Consider the following 23,305-nt stretch of genomic DNA (forward strand, 5'->3'; position numbering starts at 1 on the left):
TGTCGTCTCAATAAAATTACGTGCTTTGATCACCGACCTAAGAACTCAGAGTTATATTTTAGAGAGCCATGTATAAATCTATAAGTTCCATCAAACCTGAGAGAAAACAAATTTCGAAACATTAGTGCACCGCCTCCGGCTTCGTACAGCATTTACGCGATACATTTTATACTGGATAAAGTGTGCCTCTAGTCCGCAGTGTCGAGGCAAAGATGTGCATCATCTCCTCCTCGAGTGGACTAAATATGATTCACTAGAAAGGGTGTTGCTAACAAATTCGTTAATTATAGATAGAAGACCATTCACAATAGAAAAGATACCTGGTCTACGGCCAACCCCTGCCTTCAGAAGAGAGCACTTCTTGCTTTGAAAAAGTTTTTTGAGGACACAGACATTTTGGGAAAATACGAGGGCGAATCAGAAAGTTTTTGCCCCTATTTGTTGCCATATTACGGCTGTAAACGTGAAATCAGCATATCCATTCCCAGCGGTGGACCTTGCTCGGACCGGCCCTGCCTTATCTGCCAGTAGCTCCGTGGCACGGCGCTGCTGTAAGTTGTTGAAGATGGCGGTTGTGCTTGGCACGTCCCCGGCCTACGAGGAACGAAATGTGATTAGTTTTCTATGGAGCAAGGGACGAACGCCCATCAACATCCACAGGGAAATGCAGCCAACCGTTCTTGTTCCACACCGTCACGTTTGCTGGCTGCTATCAGGCCGCCGAGGAAATCTCGATGTGGACAACGTGGTTGTCCTCCTCGGCATTGCGAGGCCACATGTGACAATCGGAACCACCGACAAGCTCCGGTCATTTCAGTCGGAGAGTCTGGACCATCCACCATGGAGTCCGGACCTCGCCCCTAGTGATTTCCAAGTTTTGGGTCCGCCGAAGACGTTCCTGGCAGTACAGCGATTCACGTGCAACGATGAAGCCAAGCCAACAGTCCGATGGTGGTTCCACTGTCAGCCGGATGAGTTTTACCACAGAGGCATCTCAAATTTAGTGCTGCGATGGGACAACGGTCTGAACCGGTGTGGGGACTATGTGGGAAAATAGTGTAAGGTACATAGAACAGTACGTATATTTGTAATTGCCTGTATGTACCTTATTTTGGCTAACAAGAAATAGGAGCAATGAGTTTCTGATTCGCCTCCATATTAAATTTCAGTTCGTCGTAATAAGATAAATGATTTATGTAAATGTTGTTCTGTGTTCAAAATTGATTTATGAGGTGATCGTGTTTATACCTAATGTTTATTTACTTGTGTTCTCTGCTTTTTAGTGTATTTTCTTATGTTCTGTATTTTAACCATTGAATATATTTGGCCATTTATATATGCGTATCTGTACTGAACTCGTGCACAAAACTTTGTGATTCATGTACTGTTGGACTTGATTGTTTTTATACATCTGGTGTTCCACGAAGCGCCATATTTTGTGACGTTATTCTCTCTTTTTGCTCATATTTGCTTTCTTTGCTAATTGAGAATGAATAGCCGGTTCCGGCATAAATGCACCAAGCTGTCCTATTATGCATTTTAATAAAGAAAAAAAGATAAGGGTAGTGGTCACTAAAGCAATCGGCCGTTGACATTTTTGCTCGTATTTTTCAGTGCTGGAACGTTTATGAAGTGATAACTGAACTAAAAGCAACATTTCAATATTTTCGGGCGAGATGTTGCCGTTCAGGATATTATACGCTGTTCTGTCGCGTTTGTGGTACTTCGAATTATGAATGTCGTCCATCGAGGAGAAACCAGGTGCATTTCACTAGGATTTTGCGGAATACCATTTCTCAGAATTCACAGACGGAAGAATTTCGTCAGTGCTAACGTGCACCGACAGGTTACTTTGATTTGAGAGTACAAATACGGCGGGGCCACAAATCCTTGCACGGCTCCTGTATTGTTGAATATGAAAGGTCTTGTTGCAATATTGTAAAGAGCGACCTCTTAGTTTTTATTGACGAGCTAGTTTGTTTGTTACTAACGTGTACGTTCCCATATAGTTTCGTTGCTTCTATGACAAACGCATTTTTTGCCCTACAAAGTTCTCACCTCTGAAAATCGCTGTTCTCACCTCTGAAAATCTGGACATCGAAGCAGGAGTTCCATTCCGGGTAGAGAGACTTCTTGCTCTGTGCCAGCTGGACGCCTTTGCCTGCGTTTTGGCAACGAAAGCTATGAGACAGATTTCGGCGTACAAAAAATAACACGCGCGCACGCACGCACGCACGCACACACACACACACACACACACACACACACACACACACACACACACACACACACACACACACACACACACACACACACATATATACTTGAAGAAACGAAGTAGCAAAATTAGGAAAATTGCATCTTTTAATGTTTTAACGTTGCGGTCGTGGCACGTCCTTCGTCAGAGTAAAACAATATGTCCGAATAAAACCGGTTTTATTCTGACGAAGGCCGTGCCACGGCCGAAACGTTAAACTACTAAAAGATGGAATTTAACTACCTAAGCATCGGACCTACAAAACTTTTCCTAGAATTATATATATATATATATATATATATATATACAGCGGCCAGCGGAAGCTGGGGGAGCGTTTGCATTTCAAGAGGGACTGGTATAGGGAGGGTCAACAATTAGTGCTGAAATGGGGCTAGGCTACATTGGCGTTTTAGCTGAGGTGCTCTGCTTTGAGTGAAAGACACTGCCGCGAAAGCAACGCGTCGCTATAAGTGACATTAGAAAGTATGCCACGCTCACTGATTAACCATTACTTTATTTATCACGTACCAATCAGTTTTTACATCGTGGGCACGAGCGTTACCATCGCAACATCGATCACTGTAAAACAAACCACAGCGCCGTTCTTGCTCAAATTTCGCAGAAAGACCGCATTTCGAGTCTACCTCATTCAGTATGACAGCTGGCACAGTTAATTGCTTGGTTAAATAAAATTGAAGTTGCCTTCGTTTTTGGAAATGCAAGCTGCTGCCGCGACAGCACCACTATAAACTTTTGTCGTGACCTGCCGGCAGCTGCAGAAAGTAGGCGTTGAGTGAGGGCTGCCCGGTGTTTCCCACTCCTCTGGAACGCGCAGGAACCCTTCCTGAACGGAGTCGAGATTGGTCGCGGAACAACGCGGCTTCATTGCGATAAGACCTGAATAAAAGTCTTTCATGTTCTTGGACTTGGGTAAGCTCTCGGGGGCCAAATTGTTATGGAGACCTTTGTTAGGGTGTTTTATAACTTACACGTTGCTTTCTGCGGCAGAATCTCCTCAATCATTACTACACCTAAGGCCGGTGCTCTTTCGGAATGGTGCGGCTTTCATTATCGCCAATGACTTGCCATTGGTGTGAGCGTCATCACTGCGAGCACTGTGGATGTGTCCAGTCACGTTGGCCGACGCCCGAAGTGTGGGTGGGAGGAGCGCTGTTGAAATTTTTACAAAGTGTAGCTGCGCAAGAGTGCGGAAACGAGCCTCGTTGTCGTCACGGTGGAATGTCCGCATGGCTACGCCCACCACGCACCCGCAGCCTGATGACCTCTTTGGGATTATCGCGGCAACAAATTAGCAGCGCAAATAGACGACAGAGGAAGAAAGAAGTAAGGGAAGGAAGAAAGAAAGAACGCCAGAAAGAAAAGAAGAAAGAAAAACCAGAAAGGCTGCCGGACAAGCGTATGCAAGAGCGAAACAGGAGCTATGAATAAAATAATAAGTGAGAAATCAAATTCACCGAGCTAATGAACTGGCAGCAGACGCCCGTGTTTTGGGAATGCAGTGGGCATTACGAATACCTTCGCAGATGTACGCCAATCCTAGCAAGTTATACATCAAAGGACACGGAAGATGTACAAGGCAGTTGTCTCCTCCTTCAGTAAAATTAAATTATGGGGTTTAACGTGCCAAAACCACTTTCTGATTATGAGGCACGCCGTAGTGGAGGACTCCGGAAATTTCGACCACCTGGGGATCTTTAACGTGAACTTAAATCTAAGTACACGGGTGTTTTCGCATTTCGCCCCCATCGAAATGCGGCCGCCGTGGCCGGGATTCGATCCCGCGACCTCGTGCTCAGCAGCCCAACACCATAGCCACTGAGCAACCACGGCGGGTCCTCCTTCAGTAGTCCTAGAGGTCTGGTACGCCGCTACCCGAAATGACATTGCAAGCGTCTTCACTTTATCAGTTGCAGTTCCTTCGCTATATGGGTCTTTTTCAGACGCTTCGCTAAGCAAGCTTTTTACTTTTATACTATCTGCTCTATCCGATGCGTGTTCTTGCATGCTGCGTCAGCGTTACTCCATCGGCTCCGCACCGTAAAATGCACATGTGCCTATTAAATAGATGGTGCCCAAGCTGACACCCCAGCGACTGCTCCCCCTGGATGACAGGAACAGATCTCGAAGGTGATGTTTCTTGCTGACTGCATGTCACGGAAGCAGTTCGGCAGCCATATATACGTCATAAAGCCATGTATAGAGATCACTTATAAAGGGACCACGCCGAGGGACGTTGCCGTTACAAAAAAAAAAAACAAAAAAACAAACACTGTTGTGGAGCTGTTCTACACACTTGGAAGAAAAAAAAAAGAAAAATGTCTTTTTTTTTTTTTTTTTCCAAGTCATGCTCGCACGCATACGGAGCGCGCGTGCTGCGCACTTTGACTTGTGTGGCTCAAAGTGCTTCGAACACATTCGCCTAGTGTCTGGAGTGCGCCGCGCTCTGGAGCTCCGTGATTTCAAGTGGCACGGGCGCATTCCCACCTTCGTTCTATAGGAGGGCGGCCGACAACTCGTAGAGTTTCTGATCACGCGTCAACTGCAACTTCCGATGCTGGGGCGGCTTCCGCTGCGTCTGTTAGCGTTTGGGCATTGCATCCCTTTACCACCTTGAGAGTCCCCTGTGTTTCCTTTCTTTTTCTTTTTCAGAATGGAAGCTGCGCTGACGAATTTCCGCTTACAATATTCGCTTGCTCTGGTGAACAGGCGAATGATCGGCTTGGGTTCAGTTTCGAGTGTACTGTGCAGGCTTCTTGTGACTGCGATAGAGAGCGGGTGCCGCATTGTTGCAATGCGAGTCTTAGCATGGTAAGAACCAGTTCAATGTACCACGAAATTCCGCAGGCCATGAGCTGGCTGCTAATAATTATTCGTAATTGCTTTCGTTATAACACAAAGTCAGACTTCAAGATAAATATATGCGAAATATGAGGTGTATGTTGCTTAGAAATGCTTCCTTTATTATACAAGCATTTTACATATATAGTAAAACTATTTGTGTCATGCGCGAAGAAAGGTTACCTAAACAGTATGATGTTATGCGCCGTTCTCTGGCGTACAGTGCGACCACAATCCACTCGTCTGCAAAACTGTGAGCTATGTGTTTGTTTATAGAGCTGTGAATCTTCGTACATGTTAGTAAGTGTTTGTGCTCCTTTCATTTACGATGTTCAGTGGCTTCGTAGGCTGTTGAGTCGAATGTGTTTATGCTGTTCCACTGCATTCAGTGTTCTCCGGTGCTTATGGGCATTTAATTTTGCTTTCCATGCAACAATCAGAAACCGGTGCCTCCCGAAAACGCCAAGTTCTCGACGTTATCATATTATTAAAGGAAACATGAGATGGAAGCCAACTTCTGAATGCACTCCGTTCTCTCTCTCTCTCTCTCTCTCTAAAAAAAAAACAAAAACAAGGTACTATTGATCGTAGCGTGGCCATTATAAAATACATCGTATAATGGATAATATGGGAAGTCAACATCCCACCTCGCCGCGGACAAAATTGCGCAGCACAAGCTTACTGCGATGATTACCAATATCATAGACGACTGCCATGGCACCCCTACTTTTGCGGGTTCACACCCGCTCCCGTCTCTCTCCTACACACGCACGCAATAGCTGGTTCGATTCTTCTGAAGAGTCTTCTGCTGATGGCCCAAGTAGACGGCTATGAGAACAAGTTTAATCTCGAAGCCAAATGTGATTTTCCACGTTCAGATACGTGCAAACCCATAAATGTTCTTTAGGTGAGCGCGGAAGCCATTTGAAATTATATTGCAGTTAATTGAAAAACTAATTTTGAGCGATTTGTGAAAGCGTAACTTTGAATTGAATCTCTACTTCTCTGCTAGAAAAAGTTCAGGCAAATGTCGAAACAATCTTTAACTGCCGCGTTTAGGACTAAAAAAATTCTGAGTATTTCAGCAATAAACCGCTATTACAATGCCGAAATTAAATTATGGGCTGGCACTGGCCATAACCGCGGTTTGATAATAAACCCCAATCCATAAGTAGGGGGACTAAGGGGGACCACCAGCGATGGAATCTTATTGTACGGCGAGCGAGTTAAATGACTTCTTTCAGAATAGTAACCGCTCTCTTATCTATTTCAATGTGCGCAGGCTCTGTAAACAATATGATGGCTTCCAGAATTTGGTTTCAACTCTTTCACTTTATAAATCATTGATATCTCAGAGACTTAGCTTACCGAGGTTGACAAAAACTTGTACTGTTTCCCTTCCTGTAAATCCGAGTATGCCCACAGACAGTCCCGTAACCACGGTAGAGCAGCTGTCTATACCTCGTCTTCAATACCATGCAAGCGAAGACTCGACCTCACGTTAAGTATTCAATACTGGGTATCAATTTGGCTAGAATTCGGTCCTAGCTTTCTCAACAGCCATAACAGAAATTTCATCTTTGGTTGCATTTACCGTTCACCTTATTCCTCAGCTCCCAGATTTTCGTATTTTTCTGGAAAAAATTAATGGGAAAGTTACCATGCACAAAAAGAAGAATGTCGTAATTATGGGTGATATGAAAATGAACTTAATGGTGTTATCCCCAAGCTAGTTATTCATCTTGTTTTCATGGTTTTGGTTATGAAAGTCTTATTAATGTCCCTACGCGTTCCGTTCTTGGGAGTTCCAGTACTGTAATCGATCATGCATTGTCTCGTCTTTTGATTCCACCTGATGCAGGAGTACATGAAACTGACATTACCGACCATTTCCCCGTCACTCTGCACACTACGTCTGCACACTATTCTTATTCCGTCTTTTACACCAAACGTGTCATGATAAAAAAATTATTCTCTGAAGCTGTATCTCATACTGACTGGTATATCGTTCTTAACACCAACGATATGTAGGTAGCCTTCCCGCGATTTCTACCAAAGTTGTTATCACGCTATCATTCCTACTCTCAGATATTCGAATATAAAAAGAACGTGGCGTCACCTGAAAGCCCGTGGGTCACCGATAGTCTGCTTCAGGCGATCCGCACACGAGAAAACATTTATGAAAAGCAAAAAAAAAAAAAAGAAGAACCGCCATTCAATGTAAGTTTACGTGCCTGGTACAAAAAATTCTGCAACTGTCATTCTGCTTGGCTTAAAAACGCTAAAACCAAATATTATGAAGAAAAAGTAGTTAAAAGTGGTTGTTATGTAAAGAAAGGAACGGCAAGTAGTGAATTCATCGTTGAATAGGAAACATGTAGCTGATAGCATAGCCAAAATATCCAACGATAGTAATACTTATTTGGAGCCGCTTAAGATTGCGGACCCTTTCGGCGATTTTTTTCTTTCCTAATATCTCCCCTGAAGGAGAACAGAACTTATATGCACCAAAGCGCCTTCCGCAAACATTTTATGTGTTTCCAACCACTCCTGATGAGGCGGTATCAGTAATCAGCAATTTAAGAATAACTGGCTTTGGAGTGGACAACATTAAATGTTGTCCAGTCCTGCATGTTAATTTCTAAGTCAATATGATTTGTTCTGTCCGAAATTATTAACCTGATGTTTAAAACCGGCGCCTTTCTCCCGAGCTTAAACGTGGTAAGGTTGCCGCAGTTTTTAAGACTGTATAGGCCAATTTTTGTGTTACCCTTTTTAGCAAGGTGATCTAAAAAAATTTGTAAAAACGATTGATAAAATACCTAAACAAATTTATTAATCTTTCGCCTAAGAAATTTCGATTTCGTTCGGGTTACGCCACTGACCTATCTATTGTACCTCGTACTGACCAATTAAGGAAAGCCATTGATGACGGCAAATTCACAGGATCCTTATTTGTAGGCTTTTCAAAGTCATTTGGCAGCATTTACCACAACATTCTTATTGTTAAACTAGATTCAATAGGTATAGCAGGTCCTCTTTTGCTACTGTTTGGCAGCTACTTACGAGACAGATAACACCTTTTAAGTGTTTCCGATGCTTATTCTAAACACAGAATGACTGACTAATTTAGGCGTATCACGAGGACCTACATTGGGCCCGTTGCTCTTGTTCCTTTATAATAATGATCTACCTAACTGCCTCTCACCTTCTAAGTGTATACAATATTGCGATGACATAACACTTAATATTCTTGCGAATATTCGTAAACAGTAGTAACCACGCTTAATAGCGATCTTCATAACTTAGTTGAATGGTGCAAAGTCCATAATCCCACTAAAATTAAATTGACGCACTAATTATGTACGTACTAATTATGACAAACAGACTGTTCATTTCGCAGCCATATCGCCATGGAATACTTTACCATTTGTCATAAAACTCCAGAAAGCCTATAGATATATTGCCATGAATTCAAAAGAATATTGTTATGCCATATGTATGTGACACAGTGCGTTGTATAAACCCGATTTTCATTTTAGACTTGCCGTCTTATGTACTTGAACATGTTGCCTAACTTCTTTTTTACTTTGTTTATTTATTCCTCCTCTTCTATGCACGTCCTATCTACTTTCACTAAATTACTTACTGCCTAAACATTGTTGTCTATTGAAATCTTGATTTATTTATATATGCTTATCATTATTTATGATTTTTGTAATTGTACTTATTCAGCTGCTGTTTTTGCCAGTGTAACTTTTATGTTAACCATGAACAGGCCTCAACTCAGTTTTTGATATGGAACCTCCTTCTGTGTACCTCAAACTGTAAAGCGTTTTGGGAAATAATAGGGATTGATTGATTGATTGATTGATTGATTGATTGATTGATTGATTGATTGATTGATTGATTGATTGATTGATTGATTGATTGATTGATTGATTGATTGATTGACCTATGGACCAGACGGTCCCTGGTAGGGGGCCACCTGGGGTTCTTTGACTTGCACCTAAACATAAGCACGCAAGCATTTTGGTGTTTTGCCTCAACCGAAAGGTGGCCTTCACGGCTGAAACCCAAACCGCGCCCTAGAGCTTAGCAGCACAATGCCATGGCCAATGCACCGCCACGGTAGGTCCCATTCACAACGCGCGGTTTGCATCGTAAGCGCTAGTGTTCCGTATAGGTGACGTCACACCACGTGAAATACAGTCCTGCTGTGTAGTAACCTATAGGATGAATTGCGCGCACCCGGAATCTCCTCGGCCTCCTTGAGGTTGACGACGCAGAAAGGGTCGACGATGTCGTGCCTCGCCGGTGTCGGCTGCTGCTGCGTCGGCGCCTGCTGGTCCGAAGGTTCGTGTCCGCCCGTCTGGCCGTTGTTGGGCGAAAGCTCCACCTGAACGAAGACCACAGTGTGAGTCAATGGCCAGTGCGCCTTCCAGAAATTCGAGCACAGCATAAGCGCACCTCTTGAGGAGACAGCAAAATCACGAGCAGGAAAGTCAACTGAAATTGTTGGGTTCAGCCCAGTGTGTTGCGAAAGGGAAAATTGTCACCCACGCGATTTGTACTACAAAACTACACTAGGGACCAGGACGAATTTTTCTTTAACTGTGGAGCTTTTATTCTGTGAAACCCGTATGGGTTTCCTTTGTAGTTTAGTACTACAAATGTAGTGGATAAAATAGAGAAGAAGGGGGACATAGGGGATCGATTTTCCTTATTCCTGACCATATAAAGCCACCAGACAATGGAGCCATCGAAAGCACCGCGAAAATTAGCTCCACCTGAAACAGAAATGTAGAAAAATAATAAAGAAAGGGAAATAAAAGTGCACGAAATAATAACGCGTCACCGGTGGGAGCCGAACTCACAACCTCCGCATTACGCGTGCGTCACACTACCAGTTGTGCTACAGCGACGGTGACCAAACCGACCACTAACTTGGGTATTTATCTTTACTAGATCTAGTCCTAGGGGTCTTAGCCAGCGCAACTCAGAGCCCCGAGTGTCGCTGGATAAGGAGTCGTTGTGTCTGCAAAAGTACATTGAACGCCTCAACTACGCAAATTGCTCTAGCTACGAAAATACTGATAATTTCAGGCGCGGAATGCTTAAAGCACAGCCGTAGCAGTATTTCCGTAATTGTTCTCCTCAAAACGAAAAAGTCGCACCCGCTACGTCTTTCAGAAACTGGAGCGCCATCTATATGCATGACTTTTCGTGCTGAACTGCCGGCTCAATCGCGCTTACATTTTCACATGTAGCATTGTCCAGTGAGTTTAGCTTAATACTAAGTTTATGGTCATTGGGATTAGTGGTCAATTGGTGTTTCCATTTTGGCCTTGCTTGGGAAGGACGTAGTGAATGAGCATTGTGCGATGTTAAACTCGTGACCGGTCCAGTGCATCAGAAGTGTGGGATGAGACTACGCGTAGGCTAGGATGACAATGAACACAATTGTACGCATCGCATTAGTTCTAGTACATCACTTAACCGCTTCAAAGAGGGTGGCACAATTCATAAGTCCTTAAAAGCTTCAGCAGAGTTGTAGCACGTAGCATCGCGTTACTGTGTGAAAATGTCTATTTTTCTTTTCCTTCTGCTTCCTCCTTTTATTCCCTTTACCCCTTTCCCGAGAACAGGGCAGCCAACCGGTACTTACACTGACTAACCTCCGTGCCTTAACTCCCCTTTTGTCTCTCTCTTTCTCTCTTAACCGATTCACTGAAGCTTCAGTTCACATATATTAAAATGTGGGCGCTTTTACTGAATTCCTATTTGTCTTGCTGAAATTCAAGGTTCGACGAGGTTTTCGAAGTCCGGGCAGAAGATGCAGGAACCTTAAACGGTTGAGAAAGTGCGGAAGGTGTATAAAGTCAGCAAAATGCTGAGGCACTCCCTCTACATTCATTCAAGAAGAAAACAAATGTGGCAAACTCGACTGGCACAAATTTTCTGCTAAGCAAGAATGACAGAGATGCCCACATTTTGCACATATACTTGATAAATTTGAATTTGATGAATAGTGGAGAACTAGATGAACTCCACCGTCCGTTTTTTTTTTATTTTTGCGTTTACGTTTTTGCCAGCAGTGCGTCGCTTTGTTTACAAACACGCAGCGAGCGTATCAATCGCTTTCGTGGTCCCTCACCTGGAGAAGTTTGACGCGAACAAAACCCAGCCCCGTCATGGCTGCTCCTCGCAACTCGGTTTCGTTTCGCCCCGAACCGGGTCGTTCGCGGTTCCTCAGCGGCTGTGACGCCCTGTGCTCCGAGGCCTCCTCGTTGTCGGCAGCCGAGGCATCCGAACGGTGGGACGCTACGCTGGCAGCGCTCGAGGGGCGACTGCTCGAGGCGCTGCTGCTGATGCTGCCGGCGCTCCCCTCTCGGCTACTCCCAGAGTGCACCGAACCTGCGATAATTGGGTGGAAGAGCGAGAGAAGGAACGACAGGGTAAGGAAAGACGTAAGGCACGTCGAAACCAGTACAGGTTTGAGCTATATTGTGGTTTGAAACTATGACGCACGTAGATAAAGCGTATGTGTACGCAAGCTTTTGCAAGGATTGCTCTAGAGGGACTGAGGCTGAGGCCCTGAAATTTCTATCTCTTTTAATGGGCTTCCCCGAAATGCACGCGTCCCGTCATTTCTACCAAGCCCAGATAACATGAGTAGGCAATTTCCTGCTACCTTCTTAAAAAACTCCTTCGATCTATCAACGACGCCTGGGCGCCATGTCCAGTTCCGTGTAAGTGTCCTTTTTTTACTGCCCCTTTTCTGTGCACACATCCGGTGCAATTCCTGCATAAAATAGTTTCACTGTTCCCGCTCATATTGCTCACGACTTTTCTGGCGTTTCCATGGCATTGACACTACCAACAAAAATTTGGGCGGGAAATAGCACTTACATGGCATTACGTGCACTTTTTGCGATGCACTCCGTCTGTGATCTGCGCCATATGCAGGAATCTATAAGGAATCTGCTATGAAACAGCCCTGAGCGCATGGCAAAGTACACCTAGTACAGAGAGACTGACTCATGCATTTGCTTGTCTCGACAGCAAACCGTTGTCAGAGGCGTTCACACTGGTACCTTGGGCTTGCTGGAAATCTATTAACACGACTACTTATTTATCATGTTCTCAGAGAGTGCATTTCACCCGCTAACTACTTCATTTTATCGCTCAGCGCAAGACGCGCCTGCGTGATCTGGAACTTAGGCGAATGTTATCGTTCATTCTACCTGTTGTGAATGTCCTACCCGACGCTTGTAAATCAGATTGAATGCGTGACGCGAATTGTGTAGTAGGTTTCGGTAACCACGCAGGCACCAGCGACAATGCTGGAATCTTCCCCGTGCGCTGCATAAAAGCCAACGCGCTTGGCCTGCTGGTCAGCTTTCGACGATTGCTGACTGTGTTCAGCGCTATAGTTGTGCTTGGGGCGTTGCTTGTTTCGTGGGCCCAAGTTCGCCCAATAAAAGTTAGTTTCCTCATTCGCAGTTTTGCTACTGTGTTTTTGACGGTCCCTACAACGTGACACTATTCTTGAAGCTATTGAGGCCTTACTTCACTTCTGGAGATGTTGGCCCCTGGATTCTAGGCTATGACGTCTTGCACTTTTTGTCCTTTGCCTCTTCTCTCTGTCATGATCGTCACCCAACGTGCTCCCTTTTCTTTGTCTTTCCCGCTCCCAGAGCGCTGAGTCGCTGACTAGAGGAATGTCAGCCAGTTCGGCCTCTATCAATAAACGCCTCTTCATTCCAAGTGTTGCGGGGTGGTTCTGTTCAACGGGCATAATACATCCTAGGAGCACTTGTTTACGGGTTCGTCTGCTGGATGTTCCGGTAAAGCGTAGAGTAATATAAGAGGAGCGAACTAACCTAACAGGAGGATGGCTACGCGAACATGCCTTACTTCAGAAAAGGACACCCACATTATGTAACGTTATTACACTGTGCTGTTTGGCACACCATACACGCATCATTTTTGCTCAGAATGGGGCGCGTTAGTTGTACACAGTGCCAATATGGCCACGCTGATCAAGATGGGAAGTTGGCAGTTGGAAACTACAAGCATATCTCATCTGTTATGAAATAAAATGGAAATGCAAGCAATGCGACGGGTGTACTTGCGTAGTCACTGTGCATATCGAATTCTCAAAACAACTGTTCAATCAGGCATCTGCAGCATATGCAGCTCCTGATAAATTCGGCATTATCCTCTCACAAAATATAAACTAATTAAATTATGGGGTTTTACGTGCCAAAACCACTTTCTGATTATGAGGCACGCCGTAGTGGAGGACTCCGGAAATTTCGACCACCTGGGGTTCTTTACCGTGCACCTAAATCTAACTACACGGGTGTTTTCGCATTTCGCCCCCATTGAAATCCGGCCACCGTAGTCGGTATTCAATCCCGCGACCTCGTGCTCAGCAGCCTAACACCATAGCCACAAATATAAAGTATGTTACGGTGACAGAAAACTTAAAATTTTGGAGGTCCCGTTTTTCATCTTGTGTGGTGGCATGGAACACAAAAGCTTCACTTTAGAAATGCGCGTAAAAAGCGTGCAAAGTGACGACGCTGAAATTTCAAAGCGTCGTCCATCGCAAACGAGTACATGTAAGCACTGCAACTGGTAGCAATGAAACACGAACACAGTGGAGAAAAGAAAGCAAAACAGATTGAAAACACACGCAAGTGAAAACACTTCCGAACTTCCGGAAACAAAAGGAGAACGCACATGTACTCTAACATAGGTTACGTCATTGCAGTTCCTGCGAAACGTATGGCATATTTCCTTTTTAAAGAACCTCCGCACAACTAAGCCGTGAATCCGACTAAAACATTTTTTTAGGCAGATTTCGAATGGAAGCGATTCGGACACACTTGCAAGCGGTCAGTTTGTTTCACTTGTACCATGCCGCGACAGTCGGTGTAGAGGAATCACTGTGGGCAGTAATGCGTTACGAAAGTTGTCGCCTCAACTTCCGTCTTAACTCCGGGCGAGGAGTGCCACTCCGTTAGCCGTAAATCAAATGCAGCTGGCATGCAACAAACATGTATCAATGTTCGGTCTTTTCGAGCGTGAATTTGCTCCCATTCTGACGCATCCGCGTGGGCGAACACTCGAAACTGGCGCAGCGAAGAGAATTCGCGTCCTTGAGTACATGTAGCACTCACTCACTCTCCGCCACCCCACACACCCAAAGAAAAACGAAGAAAGAAAAAGAAGAGGGAAAGGCAGGGTTAAGCTCGCACTCCGCGAAACGGCCTACTGTTTATCTAGCTCAACCCTTCAGTGGGGAATGAGACACAACATTTTGTTTGCACCTAGCATGCGAGCGACGGCATGCTCCGGGAGCACGCACGCGCAGACACATAGACGCGGAAGCAATCCTTGTGTGCACACCAATGCACGTTCAATGAACTCTAAAGCCTAGGTAAGCCAACTAGAGCCCGATAACGTCGTGAACACTGAAAGAATTTCCGAGCTTTGCAAAGGAAGATTTGCCCCATCGGCTTGTTTTTCAAGAAATACTGGGTCTAGCAAGATCCTGTTGCCTCCGTTATATACCGTTTCAACGAGCTTGGTAAAGAAATTCAGGATGCTGTCAAAGTTTTGAAAAGCGAGCCTAAGTTATCTGCAACTTCGCACTTTTTCCCGGGATGTGGGAATGGCGACCAATGTTTTCGCCTGCCGCACCCATTTCAGAACATTTTATTTTGTCACGTTTTTCGCAGTTTGTCTTTAAGAGCATGTATTTAGTTCTACCGGACGCCGATGTAAGGACAGCACAGAAATTTCACGCAGCAATGAAAAAAAAAGAAACGCAAGGAATTCTAAAAATAGGATGGGAACGGTGCACAGGATCAGACGCACTGTCAGCGTATTCCGTTTACGCTATGAGCTATTTCGCTATAACTCGGGCACTGCGAAGAAATGGCGAACTAAGCTCTGGTTCCGCACAGAAACAACTAACTTAACCAAATCATTTTGTTTTAGGTGCCTAACACAAATCATCCGGTGAAGGCATCGTTATTAATAGATCGGGCTGTGTGACTGCTGTATCAATTCGGATGATTTTGCTCTTCTTCTGTTCGGTTTTCAGCGAACGCTGTAACGGGTACTTCGCGAAATTTCGTGGCATCAGTTGGAGCGGCCTCCATTATCTGGCACTTGGCTGAACATGACATCAAAACATGCAAGTAGGCGAGACGTGTCATCTGAAGCGCTGCAATCAGTTTGCGGCAGACGACAGCTTCTGTGCGCATGCGAGCGCCGCACTTTAGCGATCGCAAAGGGTGTGCCGTCGCCCGAGTTCGTGTTCTGTATTTGCACTATTGATCGTGCAGCCACGCACGAGGCCTGTCGAAGTTCTTAACGGTCTGCTTGATTACATTGGTGTACTTGTATTAAGACGCGTTTTTTTGAAACCTAGAAACAAATATTCCGCGCTTACCGCTGCTCTGTGCTAGCTCAACTTTGCGGCAATAGGGCATTTTATTGTGTGAATTGTTTAACTTAGCAGTTGGCACTGTCAATTGCCTGGTTTTTCAAGAAACATCTGCAGTATTTCCGTTCATCTGTGTCTCTCGAAAGCCCAACACCGAGAAACCAATGGAAACCAATTTCGAAGGCTGTGCTTTGCCCTGCCGTAGACGCCGAAGCTGACATAGGCGCCACGTTTTATTAATCTATCACTGCGTATGGTGCAGAGGAAGACGAATTCAGGTTCTTTTCTTAATAAACGAAGCAAAGCACTGCCATGTGTTATAGAGACCGATTAGGAAATGAGATCTCTTATCGCATGTCTCTATATTTACATCTGGTTATGCCCATTTTCGGCGCTCTTTGAGGCAGTGGTGATATCCTGGTATCCGTTATAGGCCGCTGATTAGCGCGACATCCAAGTGCAAGACCAAATGACTATGGCAAATCAGTCCTGCGGAAGACTGCGAGGTGGAGGAATGTTCATAAAAGGGAAAAGCTTGTCATCCGCCCTTGTGGCTTCCCTTGGTAGCCGTGCGCTACAGTTGAGTGGTTGGGAACTTTTCTTTCAATAATTTAGCGACTGGCTACGACAAATTGCGAAAAAAAAGAATGTTGCATAGTTGGTAAAATATACTATGCACTTCTCACTTGACTTCTGACATGCTATATATATATATATATTATAACGATATGATCGGTAAATACCCGAGAGACGAGCCGCCGTGAGAACGACGACGAAGTGGGTCTGTGCCCTTGGCGCGAGTGAATGTCGGCCTGACGCTCTGGCTCCATTCTAGTGTAAATAGTCTGTAAATAGCCTCTTATGTCTGTGTCTTTCTACACGTAACATTCTGGTGGAGGTCAGCGATCCCCGTCCTCGCCACGGAACTCCGGAGTGGTCGGTACGTCGAGCTTGTCACCATGCCTCCCGGTGACGAGCCCGCCTCTGCAACGGCTTCGGCTGGTCCGACTGCTCCCGTCGTCACGGTTGCCCAACATCGCGACCCTGGTGTGTTCTCTGGCCTGGAGGGACAGGACGTTGACGAATGGCTCAAGCTGTATCAACATGCCAGCTCTAATAACAGGTGGGACCCAACCATTATGCTCGCCAATGTCATCTTTTATCTTGGCGGCACGCCGCGCGTGTGGTACCAGACGCATGACGAAGAGATCAGCAGTTGGGACTCTTTCAAAGAAAAGCTACGGGAACTGTTCGGCGACCCCATTGGCCGCAAGGTTGCCGCGAGAAAGGCTCTTGCGTCTCGCGTTCAGACATCTAAAGAGCCGTACGTTTCCTACATCTTCGACGTCTTGGCTCTATGCCGCAATGCTGACGATGCTATGTCTGAATCAGATAAAGTGTCACATGTCCTAAAAGGTATCGCCGACGACGCTTTCAATTTGCTTGTTTTCGGCAGTGTCTCGACAATCGACGACATCATTAAAGAATGCCGTCGCCTTGAACATGCCAAGAGCCGTCGTATCACACACCACATCACGCGGCTACCCAACACCGCTGCTACGTCGACATGTGAGGGTCGATCGCGTCAGGCCACCACCTGTGACGACGTCACCCGTATTGTTCGCCGCGAGCTTGAGGCCGCCTGTTCGCCAGCTTTCTCCACGACGCCTCCCGATCCGCCAGCAACCACGATTACCATGATTCAGGCCGTAGTCCGACAAGAATTTGAGAACATGGGTCTGAACTCCGTGTGTTCAACATCTCAACCCAGCGTTCCCCAGTTCTCCACCGGCCCTCCTCGTTCCCGACAGTCCTTTTCCGCCACATCTCGCCGCAATCCGTTCGATTGGCGTACCCCTGATGACAGACCAATCTGCTTTCACTGCTGTCGCATCGGCCACGTCGCTCGTCACTGCCGCAACCAATGGCCTCCGCCTCCTTGGACATACGCCGCCACTTACTCCCGCACCTTTGGACCTTCTGTTCCCTATGCCACCCGCCGTGAACCCACTGCCGCTGATGCTCCTCTTTCGAACCTTCGCTACAGCCGCTCGCCCTCACCTCGACGCCGTCAGTCCCGTTCGCCCCAACCCCGCCGCTTCTCTTCGCCGCCTATCACCTCCCGGGCCCAACCGGAAAACTAGGCACTGCACCTTCTGGAGGTGAAGCTGCGTTGTCGACACTGCCCTCAAATCCTCTGCTCACGTGAAACACGAACCAAAACCTTCTTGACGTTGACGTTGATGGATATCCTGTCACGGCACTCATCGACACAGGGGCACATCTTTCTATTATGAGTGCTGCCTTCCGACGACGACTGAACAAGCTCCTCACCCCAGCGTCGGCACGCGTCGTCCGCGTTGCGGATGGTGGTACTGTGCCTATCATCGGCATGTGTACGGCACGTGTTAGCATCGCCGGCCGCCACACTCCTGTCCTCTTCACCGTGATTGCTCATTGCCCCCACGACCTCATTCTCGGCCTCGATTTTCTCTCCGCGCATTCTGCTCTTATTGACTGCTCTGCCAGTACCCTTCGCCTTGAGTTACCGATTCTCGCAGAACCTTCTGACGCACCCCAGTGCCGCCTACGCCCCACTGGCTTTATTTGCCTGCCGCCAAAATCAATAGCCTATATTGAACTCTTGTCTTCCCCACCAGTCCCTGATGGCGAGTACCTCGTCACTCCTCTGCGCGACATTCCACTACAGTATGACGTTACCGTGCCTCACAGTATACTTACTGTTACTGCGAACCGCACTTTCATGCCTATCTTTAACTTTGGATTGGCGAAGCAAAGTCTACCACAAGGTATTTGCCTTGCCAACGTTGATTGTCTCGGCGACCATCACGTGGCAAATTTATCAACCAATCCTTCTTGCGAGCTTCGCAGGCCTCTCGTGCCAGCCTCGGCCGCCGATCCCAAGATACAGAAAATGGTTGCGACGGACCTGTCTTCTGCGCAGGCTGAAGACCTTTATCGAGTGTTATCGGCCTACAGAGATATTTTCGACTTCGACGATCGCCCTTTAGGCCAGACGCTCGCGGTCAAGCATCGGATTCTTACTGGCGATGCTACTCCTATTCACCGACGACCGTACCGAGTTTCTGCGTCGGAACGCCAAGTTATTCAAAGCGAAGTGAACAAAAGGCTAGACAAAAACATCATTGAACCTTCTTCGAGTCCCTGGGCGTCACCTGTAGTGTTGGTTAAGAAGAAGGATGGCACGTGGCGCTTCTGTGTAGACTACCGTCATCTGAACAACATTACTAAGAAAGACGTCTACCCGCTCCCACGTATAGACGACGCCCTTGACTGCCTCCACGGTTCCAGCTATTTCTCTTCTATTGATCTTCGTTCTGGATACTGGCAGATTGCTGTTGACGATATGGACAGAGAAAAAACCGCGTTCATCACACCTGATGGCCTATACCAATTTAAAGTAATGCCGTTTGGATTATGCAACGCCCCTGCCACCTTTGAGCGTATGATGGACTCCTTGCTCCGAGGTTTCAAATGGTCCACATGTCTCTGCTACCTCGACAACGTCATTGTCTTCTCACCCACGTTCGACACTCACCTTGAGCGTCTCACAGCTATACTTGATGTATTTCGAAAGGCGAAGCTGCAACTTAACTCGTCCAAATGTCGTTTCGGCCGCCGCCAAATTACTGTTCTGGGCCACCTCGTTGACGCTTCCGGAGTACAGCCTGATCCTGACAAAACTCGCGCTGTCCGAGACTATCCGGTTCCGAAGACAGCCGCCGACGTTCGAAGTTTTGTAGGGCTATGCTCGTACTTTCGTCGTTTTATTCAAGATTTTGCGGCAATTGCTAGACCCCTCACTAATCTTTTGTAGAAAGGCGTACAGTTCTCGTGGGGTACTGCAGAAGCCGCCGCCTTCTCTCGTCTCGTTACTCTTCTCTCCTCACCTACCACCCTCAAACGAACGGCCTCACTGAGCGTTTGAACCGCACCCTTACAGACATGCTATCCAAATACGTTTCAGACGACCACCGTGACTGGGACCAGGCTCTACCTTACATCACCTTTGCGTATAACTCTTCCCGTCTGGACACTGCTGGCTTTTCTCCTTTTTACCTATTGTATGGCCGTGAACCGACGCTACCAGTGGACACTGTGCTTCCGTCCACCACAGCATCAACTAGCGCTTATGCCCGTGATGCCATCGCCCATGCTGACCATGCTCGCCAACTTGCGCGCGCTCGTCTACAAGTCTCTCAAGACAAACAAAAGCAGCGCTACGACCTCCGTCACCGTGATGTCACTTTTGTCCCCGGCACCCTCGTGTTGCTTTGGTCACCATCGCGTAAAATTGGCCTTTGTGAAAAACTGCTTTCCTGCTACACGGGCCCATATCGCGTGCTTCGCCAAGTGACAGATGTCACCTACGAAATCGTTCTCGCCACGCCCACTACGTCCTCTCCTGTGACAACCAGTGACATTGTCCACGTCGCCCGACTCAAGCCCTACAACTCTCCACGTGCCTTGGATATTTAACTGCCCCGTGACGGCGCTTTTGCCGCCGGGGGGTAGTATACCGATATGATCGGTAAATACCCGAGAGACGAGCCGCCGTGAGAACGACGACGAAGTGGGTCTGTGCCCTTGGCGCGAGTGAATGTCGGCCTGGCGCTCTGGCTCCATTCTAGTGTAAATAGTCTGTAAATAGCCTCTTTTGTCTGTGTCTTTGTACACGTAAAAATATATATATATATATATATATATATATATATATATATCTATATATATATATATATATATATATATATATATATATATATATATATATATCAAATTGAAGAGCGATGCAGTGGATGTTTCGCCGCATTGCCGTTTTTATTCAAGACAGTTATTTGTCATTGGTCTTATTCTATCATAATTGTCTGTTTAGTGTTTCGAGGTTTAGACGTGAACTGCGCATCCGAGGCGCACGCCGTGTGCCGAGTTTTATTCATCGCTGCTTTTACACGTACCCAGACAGAAGGAGAGGGAGGTAAGAAATATAAGGTGAGGGAATGCCACAAAGTGGGTGCAGTAATGACAGTGCGCTACACGTGCACAATATATCCTCCTTTCTTCATGAGGCGAAAAGAAAATGAGAAAAGGGTACAAGACTTGAAATGTAACACATCATTATTGCTTTTTTATGTCACTTGAACGCAGTTGCCTTCGTAACCCCGTCTCTGCGGCGGTCGTAGGTTACGAGCTGGCCTTCGGAGGCCTCGTATTTCCGTCTCCGATGCTGGGCTGTCTGTGGTTGGATCAGGTTGGCCGGGGGACTCACTTCTATCGCTCTCTTCATCCGAGGAGTCTTCGGAGTTGCACAACGGTTCCGATATTGCCAAGAGGTATTGGCGGTTTCGACGATGAGCGTTGACCTTTTCTTTGGCGACCAAGCAGGATCGGGGCTGCATCGTGTTGATGACTTTAGCCTTTTTCCCCATGTGTTGCCCTGAATTCGGACTACTTGCCCTTTGCTTAAAGGCGGAAGGCACCGACGCTTCGTATGTGATTGCAGATGTTTCCAGACTGTTGTACGCGGAGCCAGCTTGAAGTCCGGTATGGGCATCCTCACTTGCCGGACTGGAAGTAGCTCGCCTGAGGACCGTCTGTCCTCCAGCGGGCTGGACCTGTACCCGAGGAGACCCATCCAAACGTAGTTTTTTTCGTTCTCTCGTTTTTCGAAGAATTCGTTTAACTATCTGTCCTCCTTTCTCAGCCAGGCCATCAAGCTGAGGAAACCTTGGGCTCGATGTTGTATGCTTGAAATCGCAGTTTTTTGCGAACTTCGCCAACTCTCGGCTGTTTAACTGTGGGCCATTGTCGGTGCATTCATCTACCGGCGTGCCATACCTTGAATGCGCCACTCACGTCTAAACCTCGGAATACGAAACATGATGTCAGAAGGCTGTACCCACGTCTGAAGGAATGGAAACGACTTACCGGTGAACAGGAGCGGTATGGAATTCTCGAAACCACCCGACCGACTATGCTTTGAATGTGAGATGAGCAAGAGATGCCATCTGTTTAAACAGAAGTTCAAACTATCCCAGACCACGTCAGAATCCGACGCAACGCCTCGGACAGACGCGTCAAAAAAGTTGCATTGCTGCTCAGCGTGGCCGGCGACGAAGCTTTAGAGGAGTGCAATTACTTTAGCTTCCGTGAGAACTAGTTCAAGAAAGATTACGCGACTTTCGTAGGAAAATTTGAGCACTACTGCAAGGCCCAGCTAAATGAAGTCCACGGACGATACGTTCAGCCTATTAAGCCAACGAGACCAAGCGGACGACGAGTCATCGGAAGAGTTCATTGGAGACTTGAGAAAACTTGCTCAGTCGTGCAGTGTTGCCAGAATCTTGGATTCTATCATTCGAGGCCAGGTTGTGTACGGTACAAGCAATGGAAAAGTGCGAGAGAAATTTCTTCGGGACAGCACGTTGAGCTTAGACGAAGCCGAAAAAAAGAACAGGCAGGGCGGCGGAAGTAACTGCAGCACCGAAAGAGGTCTGGAACCAAGAACGGCAGCCAGGCCTGACTGTGAAAGCCGGGACGGGTACTGGTACCACCGATACGGACGCGCACATGCCCCACGTTGCTCCCCCGCATTGGGACGCACCTGAACGAAGTTCGGCGGCCGAGATGACTTTGTGGCTCGCTGTAAGAGCAACAAGTTAGCTTATTAAGTCACAAACGGTAGCCACGAAGACGACGACTCTGAGATCCTCGACGTGTCAAACACCAAGCGTCAACTTGGTTGCATGGTAGAAACGCAAGTGGGAAAGACGCCGTCTTACCAGAAGGTGGACGCGGGCGCCGAAGTAAGCCTTCTGCTTTATGCTACGCACCAGGAAGTACGAGAAAGCGTACAGCTGAAGGCCTACAACTGGGTGCTTCGCACGTGTAATGGAGCTTTCATGAAACACCTGGGGACGATAACGATAAAGACAACAATAGGTGACCATGTCGATGACATGGACATTTACATTGTGGAAAAAGCGGAGTCAAGCAACGGTGGGCCTACACGCCAGTGAACGAATGGGACTGTTTATTATTCTCTCTTGCCAAGTGCCGGGCTCCGGCCAATGCGTTCAGATACAAAACAGTTGTTTTCATGAAGTGCATCAACATTTCAAGCATAAGCTTTCGGCAATCGAAAATATTGACCCCACCTTCAAGTAGTGCGCTCGCGCGCATGCGTGCGCGCTCGTATTTCCATTATCAATGAACCAAAAATATATTAACTATCTTTTCTGGCATGGACGTACGTCCTGAAATTCTTCACACCCTCACCGAGACTAACATGCATAACGAAAGGTGTTTCATTGCTGTATGCAGCGCTTCCCTGCAGTTGCAGCAACTCCTGAACTTACGAATCACCGCTTTCGTGCAACAACTGAATAAGCAGAAATCAGCGCAATTAGCGTGCTTATGATGCCCTTACACAATGATACCTTCTAGCAATTATGCCTGTCGTAGCATGCCGAACTTGAACATGACTTGCACAAGGTAGTTGCGCAAAAGAACATCATGTGCGTCTCACGCACATGGAGAATGGATGTAAGTGTGCGCTGTTTGATTTCATTGACGATAATCGGCGGTTATGTTGGTGGCGAATGTTTAAGTTCTTCAGCGTTTAATTCGATTTGAGAAAGATCAGTTGGTGTTAAACGTGATCTTGCATGGGTGTTTGTAACATA

The 23,305-nt window shown here is 46.7% G+C and overlaps 1 protein-coding gene across 2 annotated transcripts in view; it reads right to left on the reverse strand.

Annotated features, from left to right (window-relative positions):
• The window catches only part of LOC126529608 (putative protein kinase C delta type homolog), a 647,502-nt gene that overhangs the window by 356,799 nt on the left and 267,398 nt on the right, over positions 1-23,305 (reverse strand). For both annotated transcript variants that reach the window (XM_055069906.1, XM_050177127.2), the window contains 3 exons: positions 11,274-11,533; positions 9,368-9,515; positions 2,081-2,161 (listed from right to left, as the gene is read on the reverse strand). In XM_055069906.1, coding sequence (XP_054925881.1) covers positions 2,081-2,161; positions 9,368-9,515; positions 11,274-11,312 — 268 coding nt within the window. In that variant the 5' untranslated portion in view covers positions 11,313-11,533. The remainder of the gene's footprint in view (positions 1-2,080; positions 2,162-9,367; positions 9,516-11,273; positions 11,534-23,305) is intronic.

This window comes from Dermacentor andersoni, chromosome 9 (assembly GCF_023375885.2).
Source record: "Dermacentor andersoni chromosome 9, qqDerAnde1_hic_scaffold, whole genome shotgun sequence".
NCBI classification, from domain to species: domain Eukaryota; kingdom Metazoa; phylum Arthropoda; class Arachnida; order Ixodida; family Ixodidae; genus Dermacentor; species Dermacentor andersoni.